The 22,784-nt window shown below is 44.7% G+C and overlaps 3 protein-coding genes across 3 annotated transcripts; all 3 read right to left on the bottom strand.

Annotated features, from left to right (window-relative positions):
- Positions 1 to 891: 891 nt before the first annotated feature.
- slc35e4 (solute carrier family 35 member E4) lies at positions 892 to 4,101 on the bottom strand. The gene is made up of 3 exons (XM_019882818.1): positions 3,822 to 4,101; positions 2,257 to 2,867; positions 892 to 1,554 (listed from the first exon to the last, which is right to left on the bottom strand). Exons 2-3 carry the CDS (start codon positions 2,846 to 2,848, stop codon positions 1,052 to 1,054), a joined length of 1,095 nt encoding a protein of 364 aa, XP_019738377.1. The 5' UTR covers positions 2,849 to 2,867; positions 3,822 to 4,101; the 3' UTR covers positions 892 to 1,051.
- A 1,028-nt stretch (positions 4,102 to 5,129) lies between these two features.
- On the bottom strand, positions 5,130 to 14,313 carry osbp2a (oxysterol binding protein 2a). Its single transcript, XM_019882809.1, has 14 exons — positions 13,684 to 14,313; positions 12,763 to 12,968; positions 10,147 to 10,400; positions 9,876 to 10,044; positions 9,692 to 9,800; positions 9,548 to 9,614; positions 9,318 to 9,455; positions 8,987 to 9,232; positions 8,710 to 8,830; positions 8,523 to 8,626; positions 8,328 to 8,423; positions 8,065 to 8,249; positions 7,757 to 7,977; positions 5,130 to 7,051 (listed from the first exon to the last, which is right to left on the bottom strand). Exons 1-14 carry the CDS (start codon positions 13,842 to 13,844, stop codon positions 6,909 to 6,911), a joined length of 2,220 nt encoding a protein of 739 aa, XP_019738368.1. The 5' UTR covers positions 13,845 to 14,313; the 3' UTR covers positions 5,130 to 6,908.
- Positions 14,314 to 14,577: 264 nt separating this feature from the next.
- Positions 14,578 to 22,676, bottom strand: atp6v0a2a (ATPase H+ transporting V0 subunit a2a). Its single transcript, XM_019882808.1, has 21 exons — positions 22,532 to 22,676; positions 21,527 to 22,187; positions 20,387 to 20,465; positions 20,214 to 20,311; positions 19,752 to 19,889; positions 19,557 to 19,654; positions 19,329 to 19,455; positions 19,123 to 19,205; positions 18,960 to 19,053; positions 18,670 to 18,882; positions 18,429 to 18,579; positions 18,074 to 18,213; positions 17,831 to 17,988; positions 17,084 to 17,174; positions 16,888 to 17,006; positions 16,589 to 16,799; positions 16,403 to 16,522; positions 16,176 to 16,292; positions 15,880 to 15,997; positions 15,559 to 15,730; positions 14,578 to 15,429 (listed from the first exon to the last, which is right to left on the bottom strand). Exons 2-21 carry the CDS (start codon positions 21,635 to 21,637, stop codon positions 15,327 to 15,329), a joined length of 2,541 nt encoding a protein of 846 aa, XP_019738367.1. The 5' UTR covers positions 21,638 to 22,187; positions 22,532 to 22,676; the 3' UTR covers positions 14,578 to 15,326.
- Positions 22,677 to 22,784: the final 108 nt, after the last annotated feature.

Raw genomic sequence — 22,784 nt, 5'->3', positions numbered from 1 at the left:
GGGCCATGGCGGAGTGCAATTCAAACAGAGGAGGAGTATTTACAGGAGTGGTCATTCTGCAAGATTTAAAAAAAAAAGAAAAAAAAAGGCCACCGCTTCTGGTCTCCGCAGGACAGTAGAATTGGCACAATGCGGATGATTGTGTGTGTGTTTTGAGATCAAGCGTGCTCCTGGAAGAGGGACGAGACAATGAATGTCTTTTCCTCTTTTGTCCGCTAGAGGTCAGTGTGAGCTACTGAAATGCCTTTCAACGTCTGCGCTTGAGAAGGGAAGATGCTCAGCCCGAATTCTCACCTTGAGCCGGTAGAGTTTTGGTTGGTCTCGACGCTGCTCGTTTTAGTATTCGGATTAATGTTCTGGTTCATATCCATTTAGGTGTGAGGCGACGCTCGTGAGGATAAACGGCTCAGAGAATGAATCAATTCACGTTTAAAATTAGAGGCATTTTTTTGGGGGGGGGGGGGTGGGCTACTTGCAGTAGGGACTCTGTCCCTATCCCTTGAAGTGGTGATGGATTCCTGGCACATCATCATCAGTGAGGATCACTTCATAAGGCCGGCCGCTCTCGACTACTTCAAGGGGAAGTCCAAAATTGACCTCACAATATGTTCCATTTGGGGCCTTGCTGGTCTAACCACGGCATTCGGCCCAATATTGCGTTTGTGGAAAATGAATGAAGCAGAATTTTTTTTTTTTCCTTCAAAACACCGTTTTTATCCATCTCACAAGGCGGCCATTTTGCCTTGCGCTGCCACTCGCCATCGCCTGAAAATGACTTAAGGGCTCAGCTTGCCATCGTCACATGATCAAACGCAGAAAACAGGTGAGCCACGATTGCCATTTTCAGCCGACAGCATGGGACAAATTGGACGCCAACTGAGATTGATTTAAAAAAAGAAAAAAAAACAGGTGGATTTTGCTGCTCTATCCATATTGCACTAGCAAGTTTAATCAGAATGCCGAGTTGAGACTAGTGAGGTGCATGGAACATATTTTTGTCAATATTTTTTTTATTGACTCGAGTTCCACTTCAACCAGAACTCCCTGCAGTTCAGTCTGTCTTGTGCTCTTTATCCTGCTCTGTTCTTTGCCGGCGATACCTCATGTCGGTGGCATCCGTGTTGTTCTCACCTGGTGAATCCGCCATTTTGACTCTGCGCGTGTCCATGTAGCTGACGATGAACTCGGAGTTCTGATAGATGAGCATGCCCGACAGAGTGAGGGCGATGCCAGCGCAGCTCAGCGAGGACAGCTCGTTGCCGAAGAGCAGCTGGGAGAGCAGGAGGTTGCCCACCACGCTCAGGTTGCCCAGGATGTGGAGGGTGACGGCCGACGTGAGCGTGATGACGCAGCTGCTGGCCAGGTTGTACAAGACCGAACCGAGGCAGCTGAGCAGGATAAAGACCCACAGGCGCCGGTCGTAGTGCAGCGGCGACTCCAGTAGGGCCCAGTTCTCCAGCGCCAGCGCTGCCACGGCCAGGATGAGGAAGCTGGGGATGGACATCAGGTAAAGCAGGAACACCGAGTTGATCTTCTCCTCCTGGAGGAGAATGCCTGACGGGAAACGACGGTTCACCTTGGTCAGACGACACAGTGAAGTTTGCTTGTTTTTCCACAGTTTTTCGTGAAATTTGCCCATATATGAGCAGGAAACGATGACAATTATGTAATTGTGCTGCCGTCCACTTTTTTTCTCGCGCTTACTTAACCATGTTACAGGCACTAATCTACTCACAGACGACACTCCTGTTGAAAAAAGAAAAACCTACTCAAGTTTAGCCTGCGGCAATTGTTTCTTCTCCTCGGGAAAAGAACTTGAGATGAATAGAAACATTGGCTTCATTTAGTGAAGGAATGATCACTCCGCATGACATGAATTCCACAGAGCAATGTGTCCCAGTCCCACCATTTTGCTGCTGGAAGTTCTTTGAATGAAACATCCAAAAAGCCTGAATGCTGCACCACAGCTGCCAACTTGTACAGCGTATTTGCGGAAACAATTTGTTCTGCCAATGTTTCGTTTTGTGGAGAAGCTACACACAGAGCAAAATTACTAACTTACATACTGTGAAATGCACTGCCAAAGACAAAGTTTTGAGTATAAACGATCTAAATCAATGCAACAAATATTATCCCACTGGTAATGTACTGGTAAATGCTTGGTGGGCCAGATTAGAGAATGCACTGGCACAAGTCCAATCGTTTTCTGGGCCAAAATAGCTTGAGACAGGTGAAAAAAGATCGAGTACAACTTACTCTGTTGAATGGACTTGACGCCCCTAAACATGGTGGCGGCGATGACAAACAAGCAGCCCGTCTGGTCATACTGGACCTCCCCCATGATACTAAAAGAGGCCCCCAGGCAGATGGGCATCATGGCCGTGTACTTGAGGATGTGATGCTGCTTGCCCAGGATCAGCGTGGAGATCGCCAGAGTGAAGAGTGGAGTGGTGGTGTAGATCATTTGAGCGAAGGACAGTTGCACATAGTTCAGACCCATGTTGCCGAAGGCGATGCTGGCGCAAAACGTAAGACTCAGCAAGAAGACTTTACACTTAGCCCCAGGGGTCAACTCTTGCTCCACCGCCCCTGTGTGGCTGATCACTCGCAGTTTCATCAAGCCGTAGTCCACCACGATGGCTGTCAGCATGTGCAGAGCGGACAACAGCAGGGGGTACCTGAAGTTGTACACGGCAAAGATCCATTTGTTGAGGCTGGAGATGGTGGTGCCGGTCACAAGCCAAACAATGATTGCAGAGAGCAGATGCAACATCTCTGCTGGGGGTCTCCTATTGCCTCCCGGTTGCGCGCTCGCATCGTACTTGGAGAAGCCATCAGCGTGGATCATGATGCGATCATCGTGCTCACTGTTGAGGAAGTGTCGATACAACACGTTAAAGCGGACGGACTATGGAAAATTGACTTTTAACTCTTTCTCTGCTGTGGAAGTTTGAGGGCCATTATAGAGTAATGTCAGAGATTGTCAGGTACCATGTGATCGTGGGTCCCTTCACCTCAAATTGACCCCTGATTCTCTGTGCTTCCATTGTGTGCAAGATGTTCTGAACAAAGGCATTTCGAGGTCAATCAAACATGTAACAAAATGAAACTTTAAACATGACAACATTGTATCTGTCTACTCTAACAGTTTCAAAGCCAATTTAAAAATGTTCAAAACAGCACCGCCCATTTGTTCAACTATATTCATGGTCCTGGTTACATTCAGGGTGACAAAAGATAAGGTATTAAGACACTTGGGAACTTTAAAATTAGTTTTTAAGATAATTACAACAATGCTGAAATTGCTGAATTGTACAGCACTCCTCTCTTCCGCCTCTGTCCACGTGCTTTTATTTTGATGACGTAGGGGTAGCGAAACGACCTGCCAGGGTACAAATAAACTGCGGTATATCGCACAAAAAAACACGAGAACCAGAGAAGACTGGAAATGTAGCGCTAACTTGCTTGCCGATCGAACCAAACACTGCCTGTGACACACGCCTGAGCGGAAAAAAAAATGCAGATGACGTAATGGGTGAATGAATATAGAAATGCCAAAGTAGACGCGTCAAGATTCACCGTAAAGTTAACCACAATGTATCTACAAGTTTATTGCCACAAAGCTTCCGGACATCTTCCTGAATATTTTAATAAAGCCGATCAGTCAATACTCACTGTCTTCTACGCGTCAGCTAGCTAACAGCGAACCATTTCATCCCGCCGTTTCAAATTAGCGTGGCTTGACATAGCTGCGTGTTCAACGCAAAATATCTATATTAAGGACAACGATAGTTTGTTTTAATAAAACTCAAAACGCTTACCTTATTTGACCTTTTCAAAGAGCCGGTCTCCCCTCGGTCGTGTTGTCATGCTAACGTTCGTTCGTGGGTAGCTAGCAGTCTATCAAAAGCATGTTAGCCTTTCACTTTCGTGACGTCGACTGCGCTCCGTTCACGTTGCGGCGCATTTCCCTCAAATCATACAAGATTCGCCGCTCATTGGTTTGTCCTTCGGCGAGCTCATTGAAAGTAGAGTGTCGGCTTGTCAACATCGCAACCTCACCGCATCAAGGCGGTCTTGAAAAACGTCAACTGCACTGCGTGTTTTTTTTTTCAATTAAAGGGCCAGAGCACCATTTTGGAGCCATGTGTGTACAGCAGTCATTTGAAGGCCAAAGGCAAACTCAGACATGGCCCCTCTACATTAGTGCGCAGCAAAGATTTTGAATATTATTTTTTTTATAACTTCAAAAGTATGAATCTGCATAAAATGTATATATCGATATATTCTGATGCCTTTACCGTAATTTCTAAGAACATTAATCATCATTTAATGTAGACTGGTTCGTAACGTAAACTGCGCAGCACACCAAAAGTCAGTTAGCAAGTCTTGTCAGTGATCTGACTGAACGATCGGCCACGTCTATTTTGGAAGCAATTTACCTGTTGACAAGCAAATTCTTTCTTAGTTCCAAGCAATCTCCCATACTTTACGTTTTCATTTCAACTGACACTGAAAACATTAAACGATGGTGGTAGAGTACAGAGGGAGAAAAACACATTTGAAACCATCAACCCTGTTTCTTCAATCCCTTTGCCTTGGACGAAGGACGGGAAAGGGTTTGTTTTATGATGTCATGTGAAAGGAACAAGGGATAATTTTAGTCTCCAAACAGCCTATTTTTGGAGCGACTGTTCATTTTCACATTTATATATTGCAAGTAATATGTCTTTGTTTAGCTATCTATGCTGGCTAACTTTTTACATTGGATGGCAGAAGGCACAATTAACGAGTACCGGTATATATATCCAACCAAATATGAATTCACACTCAGACCATTTGTGAACTGAAACAAGGTCTGTTTTAGTTTACTATACAGTACTCTTTTTTTATGGTGTGATGTGACATTTTTTTTAATGTGCCTTGGCTAAAGTACAGTAAATGATTTGAAATAGCACAATATCATTGTGCCGCCTTAATGAACAATTGATTCCCTGCTGAAAAATTATATAACAAAAGGTTTATGTGCTTGGTTTCAAACATTAATTCTCACATAAATGCACCGATTGATACTATGAACACACTCATTGACCACTGTATTAGGTGCATTTGGACAATCATTCACTATGTACAGACATAATATTTAGAAATTTATTTCCAATACATTTTATACACACTGTCTTTCCCAGGGCCTCCGCCCTTTGCACTAACCTGCAGCACACCAACTCCACTACAGTTCTGATGACTAACATTCATCTGAGACAGCGTTGATTCACTTGTACATCTTTGAAGTCACACCCATGGAATTAGTTGCTCGGTGCGAAGCCACTCCCTAATTACCATACACAACTATGATGACTGTGAACTTTCTGGACTGTCCTCTCACTTGCATTCAGTTTCTGCAAGTGTTTAGATACTATAAACTGCCCTGTTGCACAGATTAAAAAAAAAAAACAGTTCTGGCATAAAAAGGGATACAAACTTTCCATTCTACATAATTAAGCAGCCGAACAGGAAAAAAAAACGTTGCTCATTATTAACTGTATTACATCAAAGCATGTCAATCATACAGTCCTCAATGTATGGCCCCTTTTACGCTGACAGTAGTGAGTACCGGCATGGACAGTAAAGACTACCCCAGCGTCGGGTTTTTATTTGAGCTAGAAAAAAAAAAAGGTAACATTTTCAAGGTCGTCGGGCACAAATGGTGAGTTCACATGTTCCAGTAAGAGTCCCACTCACAGTTATTTGAAAGAGCTTCACACCACTTTTTAAACAGGCGCTCAAGTCAAGTGCCCCCGCCCCCAAAAAAACATGCATAGCTAGCTACTGTACTGTACATGTAGTGTGTCAAAAGCTTGGTATTTGGGTAACTTGGGTGTAAACTTCACTGTTGTGCTTTATCGGAACAACGCATAGCCGAAAAACTCAAAAGTATAACCTAACCAAACATCTCATGATATTTATACAGTATTTTCTTGATGTAATGTTAAACAGGAGAGTCAAGTAAATATGGAATACCCTTTCACAATAATTTTGAACGACATCATTCTACTTCTACTATATTTTTCTGAAAGGCAGGCAAAAAAGTCAACCAGCGACTCATATATGTGAACAATAAACAGATTATTATTTTTAAATGTCCATACTAAAGCGGAGTTGCGCCCAAAGCCTTCGGTACTTGTGCTGCTTTGATAGCATTATTGATCCTTAATAAATAGGATGTTGATATATAAATAAATTGGCATTCAGAATACGGTATACGGTTTTTTTTGTGCATCTTAAAAGCACATTTTTCTGCCTGAGCCTATTTTTTGAAGTAAGAGTGCAGTTGACTTATTGCAGACATCTCTAAACGGTAATTACATGGCACAAGCACTCTTATAACTCATTTGTGACAGGTCCAACATGGCCCACAAGTTTGTTGCTGTCAAACTCCCGATTATCTAGGCTCAATCCATTATGTCCTTCAGTGAAAACGTAATTAAAGCAACAATTCCTTCACATACGGTCTCAATGAAATTTCAACCCTTCTACTTAATCTACGATTTAAAAGTCAGATTGCATACATTTCATGTAATGGATAATGACTGTTCTCTAGGAACAATTAAGACCTCACTTTACTAGTTCATTCATGTTTAAAATGCTAACTATGTCAAAGTAGCCTACATCCTAACAATAGCTTTTATTGTTGCCAAAACATTTACTTGGAAAGGAGCTTCCTCCCATCTAGGCAATTTCAGAATTCAATCATGTAAATGAAGTCAGGTGTTGTCAGAAGACGCAAGTATCAAGAAGCATGTCCTTCCAATCTCGAGAACAGCAACAAGTATGTTTTGGCTTACATATGATCTGACCGTATACCTTAGTCCACCTTGTCTAAGTGTCAGCCACTGGTTCCATTTGTTCTAGAAGATTTCGGGGCACATGCTCCAGTCCTGCCGCTCTTTGGCCTCCCAGTAGCCTCCCCTGTAGACGTAGCTGCTTTCTCTTGTTGTTTCATCTGTTCTCTTCTCGAACCACATGGGCTGGTACACCTCCACCTCTTGCCCTGCACACATAAACAGATCATGGGTTGTATTTAACTGATGTTGTTGCATTTTAGATGGCCTAAAACACGGATTGGAAAATGCCCAACCACACTATTTACACAGAACAGAACTCTGTTGTGAAGAGAAACTATGCTAATGAGCTAATGCTAAGCCCCTAAAATGTTCGTTGCTGCCGATGTGCTTTAACTGCCGCTAAATTCAAAATACACCCATACAATACATCTTTATTCATACAGCGCTTTCACAACAGCTGCGTATTTCGATGCACTCAATGGAGGAGGGCCTCTCTTGATTTTTAAAGCAGAAGGCTCAGGTCATTAGCAGATTAGCTTATAATGACATATTCAGAATAAAGTTAAAATATGTATGTAAAAAATGCAACACTTTTTTTATATTAATCACAAAATCATCTTAAAAAACATATCGTTTTAATTAAATAGAGGCCAAATAATTGCTTTTTTTATATTAATCACAAAATCATCTTAAAAAAAACATATCGTTTTAATTAAATGGAGGCCAAAGAATTAAACCGTTTGTGCATCATGATTAATTAATGGCGGATTCGTTTGGTGTAGGCGACATGGCCACTGGGGGGCAGTATAACTCTGAGGAGAGTGAAAGCTGTTCTAGCATAAACAAAACAGCGCTGAATTGTACAATTCAGAACAATGTAATGTATCATCGAAAACATTGAATGGACTCACCTTCCTCCATGGCTTGCATGGTTTGGACCTCCCTCCTCTTCCTCTCTAGCCTCTGACACTCCTCGAGACGCTGCTTCTGTGTGTTTGCTTCATCCCACAGCCCGGCCTCCATCAGCCGCTGGTCCGGACGCATGCGGCTGTCGGTTGGCGCCACTCCCTCCTCTGGCTCATTCAGAGTCAAAGCCAAGGAGGAGAAATAATGCATGTTCTCTGCATTGTCCCTAAGGGAGTGAAAGAGAAGATGGAAGTGAGCAATGGCGTATTCGGTCATTAGAGAAATATGGGAAGGAGTTTGAAAGGGGGCGTACGGGAGAGGGTATTTCTTCCACAGCAATTTTGGCTGAAGAGTCTGATAAACTGTCTTTTGTTTGCCTTCGGAGCCTCCACTTCGTTGACTGCTATCTACTATTTTGGCACTTTCCATCTTTTCATCCCATGTTCCTGATAGGATGTAATGCGCTGTGCCCTCAATGTCCTCCACCATGCCCGTCACCTGGAAAAGAAATCACTAGCCGTTACAGCAATGCGCACATTTACGAGTTTTGACGGAAGAACGGGGCTGCCATCATACTTTTCGCGGGACATCTCTGGAGAAGTAGCTGTAGGGCGAGAATTTGAGATGGCAGGTGTCCTTGGTGGTGCTGTTTACAATGTCGATGTCTCCGGACTGTAGAAACAACGCAAACAAAGCATTCAAATGTCTTAGTCTGAATGAATAATTCTCTGAATGTGCCCAAAATTAACAAAAATGAGGGAAAACCCCAACCTGATCAATCCAGAGTTTCCCCACGATAATATTGTGAACCGTTGAGGTCACTTTGCTCCACACGTAATGGTTCCCGCTCGAGTGGAACTGCAGGTGAATCTTTCCTATTTTGGATGGAAGAACATGCAGATATCACCCGAAACTAAATGAGGAAAGCATGAAAACACACGCAGCTTATGCTTCTTACCTAGTGGCATGACAGAGATGTACTTCCCGCGGAACTTGCTGTCAATAGTGATGTGTTGCCATAGCGTCCATCCTCGCTGGGAGGCGACGTGGTGGGCAGCAGCTGGTGGATGATGACTCACCTGGGAGTACACCATACAAGGTGATTGAAAAGTAATGACCCACTTTAAAATACCTACAATGATTTTTTTTATGAGGAAAACCATAATTTCTGGAGCAAAAAAGTCTCCAGAATACGTAATCACTGCCAGATAATAATAATCATAACTTTGACACACCTGCTCACAGATGGAGCGGTATCCGTATTCCTGCAGTCGGTCCAGCTCGTAGGTCTCCCCCAGGAGAGGGTTGAAGGGTTTGGACGTGCGATGGATGGTGGTGGAATAGGAGGAGACGGAGAAGGCGGCCACCAGGCACATCTGTTCCAGGGAGGAATCGCAGCGAGCCGCCCGGTCAAGGAGCTCGCTGTACTCCACATCCTCGGTCAGACGCTGCAGCATCGACAGCGGCTCATTGAAGTTGACCTGCCGCCGATCGGGAAGACGGGAGATGGCGATCAAGTGGAATCGAATTCCAATTGTGGTTCGAAACAGTTTGAAGCACATTTACAGGCATGGGAATCTTTGATAAGTCTTTCCCAATACAGTTCTTCATGATGCTCCACAGGTTGAGGGAATAATTGGGTTTGTCTGGAATGCGGCTGCGTCTTGTTCTGCGTAGCTGCATGTGGTTCGAGTCCGAGGTGTCCTGAGAGAAATTGCAACAAGGGGGCTGTCATTTCGTTGTCTTCGCTGCTGTGTATCAGACAGAAGAGGAAGGAAGTGCGTAAAGGGACCTACGTTCTCGTTATGGGTCCAGTCACTGGGGACTCCGCCACTCATCATACTCTGACTACTCCCGGAGCGCCTGAGAGAAAGGATTGTCTTGGTGAAGAACGACTGAAAGACAGAACGATTCGTTTCGTATCCACACAAAATCTACACCTGTGCTTGGTTTCTGCATTCACTGTTATGAATGATGGCGCGTCTTCCATGGCGTCAAAGAATTCATCGTTCTCGTCACTCTCGTCCACCTCGCGAGATCTCTGCACACCTGCGGAGACGTACGCATCAGCAACGGAAAGCTATTTCTCTCGAGTCGTAATGTATTGACGGCGGTGCGTCTCACCTGTGTACGAGGTGGGCTTCTCCCTCCAGGCCGTCTCCAGGCTGTTGTGCTGTTTGGCTAGCTGTTCAATGGTGGTCTCCAGATAGTGACGCTGCTCTTGCTCATGCTGCAGGGTTTTCTGCCACCTCCGGTTGTGAGACTGTGCTACATCCAGGAAGTCACGACAAGCCTGAGGTGAGAACACAACACAGAACTTAAGACGACGAATCTCCCCCACCCCCAGCTCGGGGAGCAGAAGCTAATGAGGACGGCTGCCGGCTCACACACTCACATTGATCATAGCATTGGAGGTGATGCGGAATAGGGCGGCTCGCTCGTTAACCGTCTTCAGTTTATCTGCGCCGTCGACGCACCCGCGGAGATCCTCGAATTCGCTGAGGGAGCGCTGAAGGGCGGCGCCATGCTTTCCGATCAGCTCGTTACAGGTGCTCAGATCATCCAGCTTGCTGGCTAACGTCTTCAGCGCGCCTTGGCTTAAGAACCTAGCATCATGCGGGCCAGGACCTTCTTCATCTCCCGAATCATCTGCTCAGTGACACCAAAGAGATTCCATCCATCTGTTTTCTACAGTGTTTGTCCTCATTAGGTTCTGAATAATTGCACTTCTACTTTCATTAAAAGGGTAAAGGTTGAGCTAACAGACAGAAAAACAAGGAGTCTCTGATGGTGTCAAGACAGAGGCAACAGGTGGATACCCAACTTCCTCTATTCCATCTCATTTTGCTAAAGTTGAAGCGAATGCCTTGGCACAGGCGTGCGGGTGAAAACTCGACACAGCCCATCCCATACACTGCATCCTTTTACGCGAAGGGGAAGCTGTGAATGAGCATGGTTGCCCTGGAAACATAAGCCTGTGTAGTCAGAAGGCTTGGCTATATTTAGTAATGGGGTGGGGTGGGGGGATGACGCAGTCCAATTTGCCGCCACCCCTTCTTTTTCGGAGACTCGCCATCAGTCACAGGGATTTTAAAAGCAGGGCATGTGGGCTGGACTTTCAGCCTGGGCAAAGCACATGAACAAAATCTTAGGATGGGGAATGTTATAAGGGAGAGGTTGGAAAAACCCTTCAAATGTCTGGAGTAGTTTGATGACCCATATAAAGCAGGAAAGAAATCATCCCAATAATGCCTGTTATTTATATGGTGGAGCACCTTATGCTCTCCGGCCAGCGCACACCAAGCAGTAAAGATGGAGTGGATCTGGAAATACGTATGATTTGGAGATACAAGTACGCTGGAGAGTTGGGAGATGTTTCTGGGTGTCTTTTGGTGACTCACGAGTGCAAGCACACCCACCGTTAACGGATGGAGCATCACTATGGACACGCGTGGGAGGACAGAATCAAAGTTGGACTCTCTAACAAGCTGGAAGTTTGCTGGAGCATAACTGCAGCCCAGTTGGCATCTCTTCACTCTTACAATATCCACAAATCCTTCCACATATATGTGTATAAATTCATTTATTCGTGGAAAGTGGTCATGTCGCTGCCTTTTCTTGTGACCTGAGTCGTAAATAAACATTTATGCTTTTATATTGGGATCCTTCCGCTAGCGTCCAGAGCCGCGATAAAGACTGAAATTCACTTTTAAGGGACACAAATAACCTTATTAAAGGGTTTTGCCATTCATAAACAACACGAGTACTTGATTGAAGCCCAAATGCTAACATGGCCAGAGTGAGTGGGAGCATTAAGGAATCAGTACAAAAGAGGACAATTTATCGAAGTAGTTGCATCAAATAACTCTGACTCAAGTCATACTAAAATGTTCAAGTAAAATATTCACATAGAAAATGTCATCAACAGAATATACAAAGAGCAACTCAAGCACAAAAACTCCAGCTTTGAATAAATGACAAGTGCTCGGCTGCTCGCTAACTACCGTTTATCGTTCAAACACCCATCAGAGGAAACAAAAAGCAGCCGTGCGACACGCATAGAGACACACGCGGATGCCTAAAGCTTCTATTTTAAAGTCTTAATCTTGTCCGAGCGCTAAGCAATGAACCGGTTACTTACAAGGTCACTTTCATTGGGAGATCTGCACTCATCCCGCCCTTTCTGCCTGCTTGTGTGCAAAATAACATTTTGAATGAAAATCTTCCTGCTGTCTCTCTCATTTGGTTTTTTTTTTTGTTTTTTTTTACCTCTTGTGCTTCCTGAAGGGGAGGTGGAGCCAAAAGCAAGGTCATTCATTCATTCTTGCTGACGTCATAGCGGAGCACAACACAGAGGGGAGGGGAGGGGGGAGGTGCATGTGCGGGAGTGCGTACGTCACGTGGAACTCAGTTCACAATTGCAATTCGTTTTAAGACATTCCATTACACGCGGGGGTCAAACATGCCATCAGGAAATTAATGATGGCTTTTTAAAAAAAAAAATAATGATAGTGTAGGTGGAGTGAAGGACGGCATGATGACGTCAGGCTTTGCAGCGCTCTACATCACTTTAAAATGCCCTTGACCGGTCCTTCTTGAACAACACTTCCCTCTTGTGTCCAGCAAACAACACACAGAATGCTTACAGGCTGTTTTTTTCTTTTTGTATTCACATTGTGGCTAAAGTCAGTCAGAAATCTGAGGCAGCCTTTTCATAATATCTTGTAGTAAATGTAATAAATATGAGCGGTTCATTGACATCTTCAGCCTCGTTCTTGCCCAAGCGCATACTGCTTATTGGGAAAAAACAAACAAAACAAAAACAACAACAAGACAACTTAAAATAAATCCATTCTAATTTACCCCTTTTAGCGCCTCTCACTCAAATGGAGCTGGCACAGGAGCCAGGGTGGGTGGTGCAGATGGCAGAGGGATAATAGCCTTGTCTAATCCATACACATTAAACAGCATCATCAATGCGGTGAAACATAACGTAGAGTGCAAGTCTTACCAGAGTGATGAATGAGAGCATTGGCATTGACTTTAGCTTGCTGCAGGGTCGACAACCAGTGCTGACACTCTGGTTCAGAGGTGGCCTTCAGGTGGTAGCTACGGCCTCCGTTGGTTATCAGCAAGTGGCACGCGTCACCCAGCTCGATGTGAGCGGTCGCCAGAGGAATGGTGCCTCGGCAGGTGTGCCCCATCTCTGCCTGCGTTCTGGAGGGTGGGCAGAAAAGAACAAAAGAAGATATTTGCTGACTTCCTGGACAATGTTTAGTATGTATTATGGCATACATATGATATGCACAATTAATATCTTCACCCTCTTAAAATTATGACCAACATCATATTTTGACCCCCAAAAAATGTTTTGTCTTCAACATCTCCTCAGGATGAATCAGCAGATGTTTCATACACTCCGCATGTTGGTTGTAACAAAATTAATCAAAGACTCACTTCTATGGTCCCTCCCACTTTGCACTAACTGTACAAATACAACTGTGGCTACAATATTGTATGCATGTCTATCTACTGTATCTATCGTGTGTTGAGTGAATGTCTTCCATTGTGCAATGTAATTCCTAATACTCTTTTGTTGCCTGTTGGATAAATTCCCATTTTTCATAACTTAAAAAAAAGAGAGAGAGAAATTTATGTGGATATCTAAGCCTGTTGAATAATAAATTAAATTAATTATAATTATTTGAACTTTAATCATAAATATTTGAAGGGTTTAACACTTAGTGACAAAATTTAACATTTAGCAATAATCAGTAATCATTTATTGTGTTTGGTTGTTTTAATATTACGTTGCATTTTCTAAATACGTTAGAAATATTATACACTTTTTTTTTTTCCAAGAAGCCCAATTTCCGGCCATCCAAGGAATAACGACCTTAACCACAGCCCATGCCCGTTCTTTTTACGGTACCTGTAATAGGACAGCAGGCCGTTACTGAGGACGAACCATCGCCTCTGGTATCCCTTCAAGTAGTTGGTCCATTTAAACAGCCAGCCCTTGTGCGTGTCCAGACGGGGCAGCTGGATCCCCGGCAGAGTCGGGGAGGGCAAGCTCCTCACCAGCTCATCCATGGGCTCGTCGGAGGAAAACGCCGCCCGGAGCCGTTAGCCTTCCCCGTCCAGATGAGCCCAGCTGTGCAGCGAAGCTAACCGGATGCTAACCGCGGCTAGCCTGCAGCTGGACGGCTACTGCACGAACTGTCAAAAGATTCCTCCCGGTGCCAGCCAAGTCCCCCGCTAGGGGGCGTGGGGTTTGGGGAGGGCGGGCTGTCTAACGTCGGTTGTGAAGATACGATAGTAACTTGCATTGATGCCCGGTGTGAAAGCACACACTCCTTTCTTCTAACCACTTTTACTTTGACGACAAACGCTGTAATAAAGAGCTCACGACGTTGCCATACAGTGGCGGCGGCAGGTGTATGGCAACGTTTGAGGACAAAAGAAGTAAAAAAAAAAAATCTAATAAATACACTGAAATAGGAAATGAATACGCTATTTGAATGTAAAACGAGATGAAATATACTTCGGTTTAATTTATACTCCCCCTTTCAATTAATTTAAACTTCTACAGTCGGGATAGTAGATTGCAACAAAAATGAGGCCGATTCATTTGCGACAGCGTTGTCAGAATACGGCACAAATATAGCGCATAAAAATGGTAACCTTTATTAATATTTATATGTAATATATGTAAAATATGTGACTTGGTGGCCAGGATGTTGTGAGAATTTACTGGTGCCAAATGCACTCGTATGCCCGATTATTGCTCCGTGTTAATGAAATAAAATGCGTCACCGTTTCTAAGTGCTTGCGAGTCTTGAAAGCTTTATTTAACACACCAAAATGGCAAAATATCAAGACTCTCATACAGATAGTCGTTTAAATAAATACCATGATTAACCATATCAACATATACAAGAAGCATTGGTTGCGTTTTTTTCTACATATGACAGGGAAAGTTACATTTAAATAAATGACTGAATATTCAAATAGCCAATACATTGTTTGAATTTGGCATCGTCACAATCATAAACAGGAAAAAAGTGTATACAATCATTTCTGAAAAGTGCTTATTTTGCTCGAGAAATTTTCATTTGTTTGATGAAATTCCGGGGAGCAAAAGCCCACCTAAAATCACCCAAATCACTAGTAAAGCGTTATGGCACTATATTGTGATCCTAAAACTGTTTATTAACTGTACATTGTGCTGTATAATAGTTGGTTTTCAATCCAATATCGATAATCCACAGCACAACGTAATTTAAAATCACCGGTGTGCCTTGGAGAGTTGCCCGATATAACAACTGTATTTTTAAAATCATTAATAAATGTACAACCTGTGATTTTTGCTGGGTGGAGAAGTAAGGCAGTCAGCAGAGCAGGTAGATTCTTTTTTTTGTGTTTGTTTCAAATCATCATGGTGGGGAAAAAAAGGTTGCTACGAGAGTGAATCGTCTTGAGGGTTCCTTGTCATTTTCACAGTGAGAACTGTCCCAGTGTATGCGGCATCCTTGCCACTTAAAAAGGCCCACTTCCGCTTGCCTATTCAACAATTTAGAGGAGGCCATCGTGCTCGAAAACAGAGGGCAGCAGCGAGAAGTCAAAGGGTACAAACTTGACACCTGTCCCGTGGTAGAATTTGTTCTGAAACTCCACCCTGAAGACAAACATAACACGGTCATATTAGCATTCAGTTCACGTGCAATTTTTGCCAAACGGTGAACACCAATTCCAATAAATAGAGAACAAGATGTGGTTTCATAGGGCGGTGATGACGTTAGCTCACCAGTGGAGGCGGAGAGCGTGCAGGAAGGCTGACAAGCCTTCCATGACCAGCAGAATGGACACGGTGAGCAGCGCGAAGACGCCAAACACAGGCACTAAAAACACCACGCCGACTCTGGTTGTGATCCGCAGGCCCAGGCGCATCACCATGTCCCACAACACCTCTGACAGCTCTGCAAGCGCATTACGACAACGACCGGCCACGCTGTTCAATGAATACCTCCTGACAGTGTGGATCAAAAGTGAGCATTTTCTTTCGCTTGGAATCGGGTATCAGTAGATCGCGATAGATTGCGAGTGTGTCAAACTGCGCTACGCTTACGCGCGTGTGCCAAGCTGAGTGCCCACAGTCGCAGGTACGAAGCGGTGTTGGAGATGCAGCCCAGGCAGTACTCGATGGTGTGGATGGCCTGATGCAGGAGCACGTCGGCAAAGTCAAACTGTTGCACAAATGCCAATGGAAACAAGTTACTCTCAAGGGAAAGTTGGCGATACATCTGTCAAAATGGAAGGAGTTAGTTTTGACCCCGAATAAGCGCTCAAACACGATACAAATGCACAAAATAGTACAAATAAGCACAAAAATGTGTTCCAACGGTAAACTGGTATTGCTCTCACCTCTCTAGGACGAAGGTCCCTGTGGGTCATCTCATCCAGTCCCTCCTCTTCATCGTCCTCGTAAGCTGCCGCTGCCGAACTGTCATCCTCGCTAGCACGCCTCACCCTCTCGTAGCCCTTGTGGACGTAAAACAATGTTGCTTTCGGACAAATGGAATCTTTGTGGTCAGAGATCCTCGGATATGAGGTCTTATTAAATCGGTCCCTGATGCCAAGGGAAGACCTACTCTACGCCTGCGGAGGCCTTTCCCCCCACGATGCATCCAGTAGAGGAACAGAGGTTTTCCTAACAACAGCATGGGGACACACAGCATGGCGATCGCGAGCAGGAAAATCTGCAGCCCCGTCTGGGGAAACAGAAGGGAATTTAGGGGGACAGTTAAGGTTGATAGTCCTACGCGGCGTGGCGTTACCTGTCCCGAGTAGAGAGGAGCGACGTCCTTGCCCTGCATGACAAACATGTTAATGAAGTGGATGAGGATGCTAGGAGCCTGACTGGAGTCCCGCGCAGAGAAGGCCAACCACTTGTAAACGATCATGAAGACCAGGTAGCCGAAGAGACAAAGCAGGAAGAGCAGTTCGGGGAGAAACAGCAGATAGACGTCATACTTCTGCTGGAAGTGCCTAAGGCGAAAGGAAGAACGTATTGATGATGAGCTATGGTATTGCTCCTGAGCAATCATCATTTTGGTCTATAACTGTGGCGACTCACAAGTGGTTAAAAACACTCAAAACCACACCAAAACTCATGTGGATGACTCCAATGATCACAGACATCTTCATTTTATAGGAATTCAGGAAGGACAGACGGTTAACCGCCATGCTCCATATCTGTGGAGTTAAAAAAAAAAAAAAAGTGATGACACATCATTTGACTAATTGTATAAGCGCTGAGTGCATTTACTCACAGGATCGATGCCAAACGGGTACGGGCCCGAGAACACTCCGCTAACATTGGGGTCCAACGTGAGCAAAGTGTTTGTTTGAAGTGTTTTGTTCCTGTAAAGTACAAAATGGGCCATTGCCATTAGGCTCAAAGCATGGGCACATGTCCTGGGATTATATGGGAGTTAAATTTGTTGTAAATGTTTTACTCTAAAACTATTGATCAAATGTATATAAATACACAAAAAAATCTCCACGTAATCAATCAAGTGAATGCCATAATGGGCCACACTAGCATAATACTTTGATATGTAAAAGGGGACCGAAAACTATCACCCTGCGGGCCACAAAGGGCTCCCGGGCCATGAGTTTGAGACCCCTGTTGGATGACATTATGAAAATCCGAACTGTCCCGCGAATACATAAACGTACAAAATATGAATAAATATAAACAAATAAGTATTAAAATACTGGCGTGAAAAAAAAAATCACTCTTTTTATACTTATTAATTAAACCATGATGTCGATTTACACAAACATTTCTTCTATGGTCTAAATATGAATATAAATTATAAAGTGATCACGAGGTGGGTTTACATGCAGTCGTGAGGCCTCTTTCAAATGTTCTGTATCATCTCAACAAAATGTGCATAAAATGTGGTTCGAGTTTTCAGTTCGAGGCCAAATGGCAATTTCACTTCCCATAAAATGTCAGATGTCGCTGAGTTCCCAGAGAAGGGACTTTTGCAACCCCTTGATGAATAACATACGTCCACTGCTGACTGGTGAACATGGCCTTGACGCTCCAGCCCGAGCCGAAGATGTTGAGCGATTTGGAGAAGCAATCGTTGTAAATGAGCCCCGTGTAGACGGAGAAGAGCCCCATCATGAGAATAATGTAGCGCCCGTTGAAGAAGGTTGCCCATATCTGCAAAGGTCATTTTTGTTAGTGGAATTTTTTGAGGGGGCTGGGGGCGGGGGGAGTCATCATGTGACGCGCTGGAAATGCTCACCTCATTACCGGAGCGTTTCCTCATCTGCTTTTTTTCTGTCAGCACCATCCAGAGCGCAAAGAAGCTCATCACCGTGCCGTGGCCCAAGTCACCAAACATGACCGCGAACAGGAAGGGGAATGTGATGATGGTGTAAGGTGCTGCAATTTAAAAAAAAAACAAAAAAAAACAACACCACCAAATAATCTCACCCAAATTATGTTGTACCATTTTGAAAAGTGCATATCTGTATAACGGTGCTACAATGAAACAAACACAACAAATCAAGGAGTGCCTTTTATTTTGAAATTTCTCCCCCGGAAGGGGTCCTTGGACTCAAAAGTCTGAGAACCAGCATGACCCACGCGACGCTTACCTGGGCTCACCTCACGATAGTCCCCCACCCCGTAGGCCTCCACGATGCTTTGAAATCCACACGTGAACTTGTTGGTTCGGACTAAGGTGGGAGGGGTGTCGGTGCTCGGGATGCGGTTCACAAACGATGGAACAGTTGCGTCGCCTTTTCGCTGAGGGGGAGAATATAAAATATGATGGAAAACGTATCCTGAAACCAAACACCGACTTTTGTCAAGAGCAAAATGTTGCGCCTTCCTTACCGAGCCTTCCTCTAGCGCCCCCCGCAGGTTAGCCAAGTCACTGACAGGACACCACACCTCGGCGATCAAACACTTGTTGGTGACGTCGAAACTGCACAGGTTGAGGATGTGGTAGATGGCCTTCATCTTTTTCACCTGCACGACCCAAGCGTACGCCGACTCCGCGGCCCTCTGCAGGACCTGCTTCAGGTAGTCTTCGGTGCGATGCAAAACCTGCGGGGGAACAGGAGGAGCTCTCGCCTTATCGCGTTCGAAGACAAAACCACGACGATCGGTCTGAGCCGCTCTACGTTGTTGAGGTCTTGGATGCGCGTGCGTAAGCTGTCCAACATGTCCGCCCTCTCTTCGTCGTTTTCGGGGTGAGGATAAAGATGACAGTGGTAGCTGAGGAGAACGGTGAGCTCAATACATCGCCGGCTGAAAGCGAGGAAGTTGCGGCGATGAAGAACTCACCAATCGCAGATTTTTTGAACCTTCTGTCCAATCTGGTCGCCCCAGAAGGAGATGAGGAACACAACGTTCTTGCTTATCTCACCCTAAAACAACACCAAGCGCGCCCATGATTGGCTTGGCAACCAGCACATGATTTCTTCACAGCTCACCCGCCACCCGACTGAGGACAAGCGAAAATAGAACGGAAGCGTTTGGAATGAGCTCACCGTGTCGAGGTCAGCGAGGTTCTCATCCACTTCCGCGTAGCTGAGGATGGTGTAGCCCTTGCACACCCTCCAGAGCATGCGCTCAAAGGCCTCCACTTTCACCCGCTGGATGAGACCGGAGATGAATCTACAAGCCGGCGCACAATCACGTGGAGCTAAGTCACGATAAAGTTATGTCCATTCGAGTACACGCAGTGTGCTCCTACACTGCACATGATTGCGGCTCACCCAAGCTTGGCTCCGAGTCTTTGCATGCCAGTGTAGCCCGACACCGAGTCTGTCTCCATGGTGGGGAATTCTTCATATTGGGGACCAAGAGCCTCGTGCTAATTACCACATGAAAGGGGACACAACAACGTTTTTATCCGTGATGAGGGATGCTCCATTTGCGGAAGTGACACAAGCGGGCTGAACGACACTCACTCTGGAGCGACTGTGGATGAAGGCGCGCGTGATCTTCAGCATGTGGGTGTACTCGATGAGCTCCAGCAGGTTCCTGCGCAGCTTCTCTTTGTTCCTCGCCACCTCGCTGAGCTCCATCTCCAGCCTCTGAAGCTGCTCCTGAAATTGAGAACAAAGCAGCCCATACGGTTTGGGGGAATCATGATTTCTTTGCAACTTGTTCATGAGGTGATGGCAACTGGAACTTCTGTCACTCAAGTAAACGGTTGGGAACACACCGCCGAATGCACTGAAATCTTGCAGGGTCTGCAAAAAAACGCCCTGCCTAAAAAACGCATCCTTGCACCCGAAAAGTTTGAGAACCCCTGTTTTAAAAGGCTCAGAAAAGGCGAGTGAAAATTTTAAAATGATTACCCCGCCATAGGCCACAATCTGGATGGAGGGATTGATACCTCAGGTAGTACATCAGCTGTCAACACTTACCATGATCTCCAGCACTTGTCTAGGCGGAGGAGCAAGCGGGCTCTCGTCATCCTCAGGAACGGCAATCTTAGCCTTTTGGATCTCCCTCAAAAGATAACCTAGTCGCAATAGAGAGCGGGTTTTGTTTTGCCGATGTCGTATGTGAAGTACCATCCCAAGGGAGCTTCCTTTACCCAGAATCCTCTCCATCTCCTCGCATCTCTTGATCTCGCTGACAAAGCGTCGCTGGAAGGAGCTGACGCTTGGATTGAGCTGAAATCATCAACAAAGTTCATGGTGATCGTTGGGAGAGAGGTCAGTTAACAGCACACTCAGCACAGTTGGATTTTTGTATAGAAAGTGCAAAAAGAGAAAAAAAATGCACATCAACACCATCTTCTGTTTCTCAGTACCCTTTGAGGATTAGCAGTACAGAAAATGGCTGGATGGTGAATCTTTTACCCTGAGATTCAGCTAACGAGATACAATAAAACATCTGCATTCAAATAAGAATGTTCCATTTTGATCGTAAGGAAGCCAAACAGAAGAGATTTTTAAGACCTTTGTGAGGTTACTTTGACCAAATTCAAGCTGTCGTATTCAACATGACCTTGGGGACAACAAACAGTGCAGCAACCCATGTAGACAGACAATATTTATTATCCAGCGCGAAGATCGACAATATTACCGCTGCTTGCCGATCCATTTTGTTAAACCCTTCATGTATGTTTGCATTAGACTGCCCCCTAGTGGCTAAAGCGCACAATAGACAAAACACAAAGGGTTGGATTGGATGAATAGGATTGCCATCGCACTCAAAGAGGGCGATTATTTGTGATACAAATACTTCATGCTAGTTACGAGTGTGGTCAGGGAACAAATTACACTTGTATACTTAAAAAAAAATCTAAATTAATTCTGAAATTTGTTACTCACTGTGCATGTTTCGTAACAAATTCTGCTGTATGAATGACAAGTGGACAGTTTCACCACAGCTTCTGGAAGGTCATTGAATTGCTCTGCCTATCAATAAATGTCACCGGCATAGATTGCTGAATAAAAATATATTATTTTGAGTAAATTAATATTTTGTTTCGGAACAATTATGTGAAATGCGATAATTTCCCAACCGCACACCTGATGATATATCGTGGCACACGAATGTGCTGCTGCACAATAGCTGCGAATCACTGATTTAGCAGATGCCTGATGGGGAGACCTTGGGGTGGTCTTCAACAATGCAGGTTCACTTTCGATGCACGCTAGGAAGCCCGCACAAAATAATAAAACACAAAAAATACGTATCATGTATTTTTATTGTTGTGAATACTTACATCTCGGAACTCGACCAGGCCCAGCTCACCGAGCTCACTGATGCAGTCGTACTCCGAGCCGGATTGCAAGAACAACTGGGCCAAGCACATCTCTTCGCTCCGAAACACCATCTTGAAACGTGGCGCTTGTCACCGATTGTGTCTTTAAGGAACAAAACTCAATCACGATGCGTGCAGCATCGCGCAATTCTGCAGCCCTTCACCAATTAGCACGAGGATTAATTATGAATTGGGATTATCCTCATGCTGCAGCACCCCTTGCAGGTCCGTCGTGTTATCCTTTCCAAAATCAAGTGGGCTGTTAAAAGGACAAAAAGGGCCGAAAACGAAGACAAAAGCTTCTCTGATGCGTCGAGATGGGCTTCATCCTCGATACCTTTCGACACCTGTCACTTGACGCTTTCAAGACACCGAGCGCAAAGCGCAGCACCGCCTTGTACAAACGGTACCACCGGTGGTCTAAAAGAGAAATAATCCAGTTCTCGTTGTAGCTAGCAGCTCCACGCAGGTTAAAAGTACGTCACGGGTGGGAAATGAGCTCTGGCCTTTCTTCATTCGCACCGCCTCGGCTCGCCAATTGACACAGATTGAGTCCGGGCTGGGTTGCCAGATCCAATGTATCCCGCCCCCATCACCACGGAGGAAAAGGTCCTTCCCAACTCTGTAAATACGAAAAATCCGAATGAGAGATAGAATTCCTTTTTATTAAAATTATTCATTAAAAACACGAATTCTTCTTTTGGCATTATTAATGTAATGACAAAACGTATAAATGAGCGAAATCGGATGGTTTCCAATTCAGTCGGACCTGTGTGATTATTTTGTATCTCGAAGAACAAATTCGTAAATTGTATGAGTAAATAGCAATAAGCCGATAAAATCAAACATTAAACGCAAATGCATGACAACAACGCGTTTTTTACGGTACAGTATTTGTACCGTTTTCGACACATTATGGTTGCTGGAAAAAGCGGGGTCCGTTTAAAAACCTGGCAACCAACTCACCATTCCGTCACTGTCTGCTGGTTCCATCCTTTGTGTCAGACCTCCTTTGTCCACGTTTACCTTAAGAACTCCTTTTAATTTTCCAAATAAAAATCCACTGCGAGCGTGAAAGGTTAAAGTACAAAGTTGCCAATGGAACACCAGGATTAAAGATTCATGGTTTTGCAATGTGAGGACAGCCAGTTATGATGGTGTGTACGCTGTGCAAACCTCATCAGTTACTTTTTCTTCCCTCTCGAAAATATTTTTTTCG

The sequence above is a fragment of the Hippocampus comes genome, unplaced genomic scaffold (genome assembly GCF_001891065.2).
Source record: "Hippocampus comes isolate QL1 unplaced genomic scaffold, H_comes_QL1_v1.1 scaffold30, whole genome shotgun sequence".
NCBI lineage: Eukaryota > Metazoa > Chordata > Actinopteri > Syngnathiformes > Syngnathidae > Hippocampus > Hippocampus comes.
Note: the sequence above shows the minus strand (reverse complement) of the source record. Positions and strands in the feature narration are given on the sequence as shown.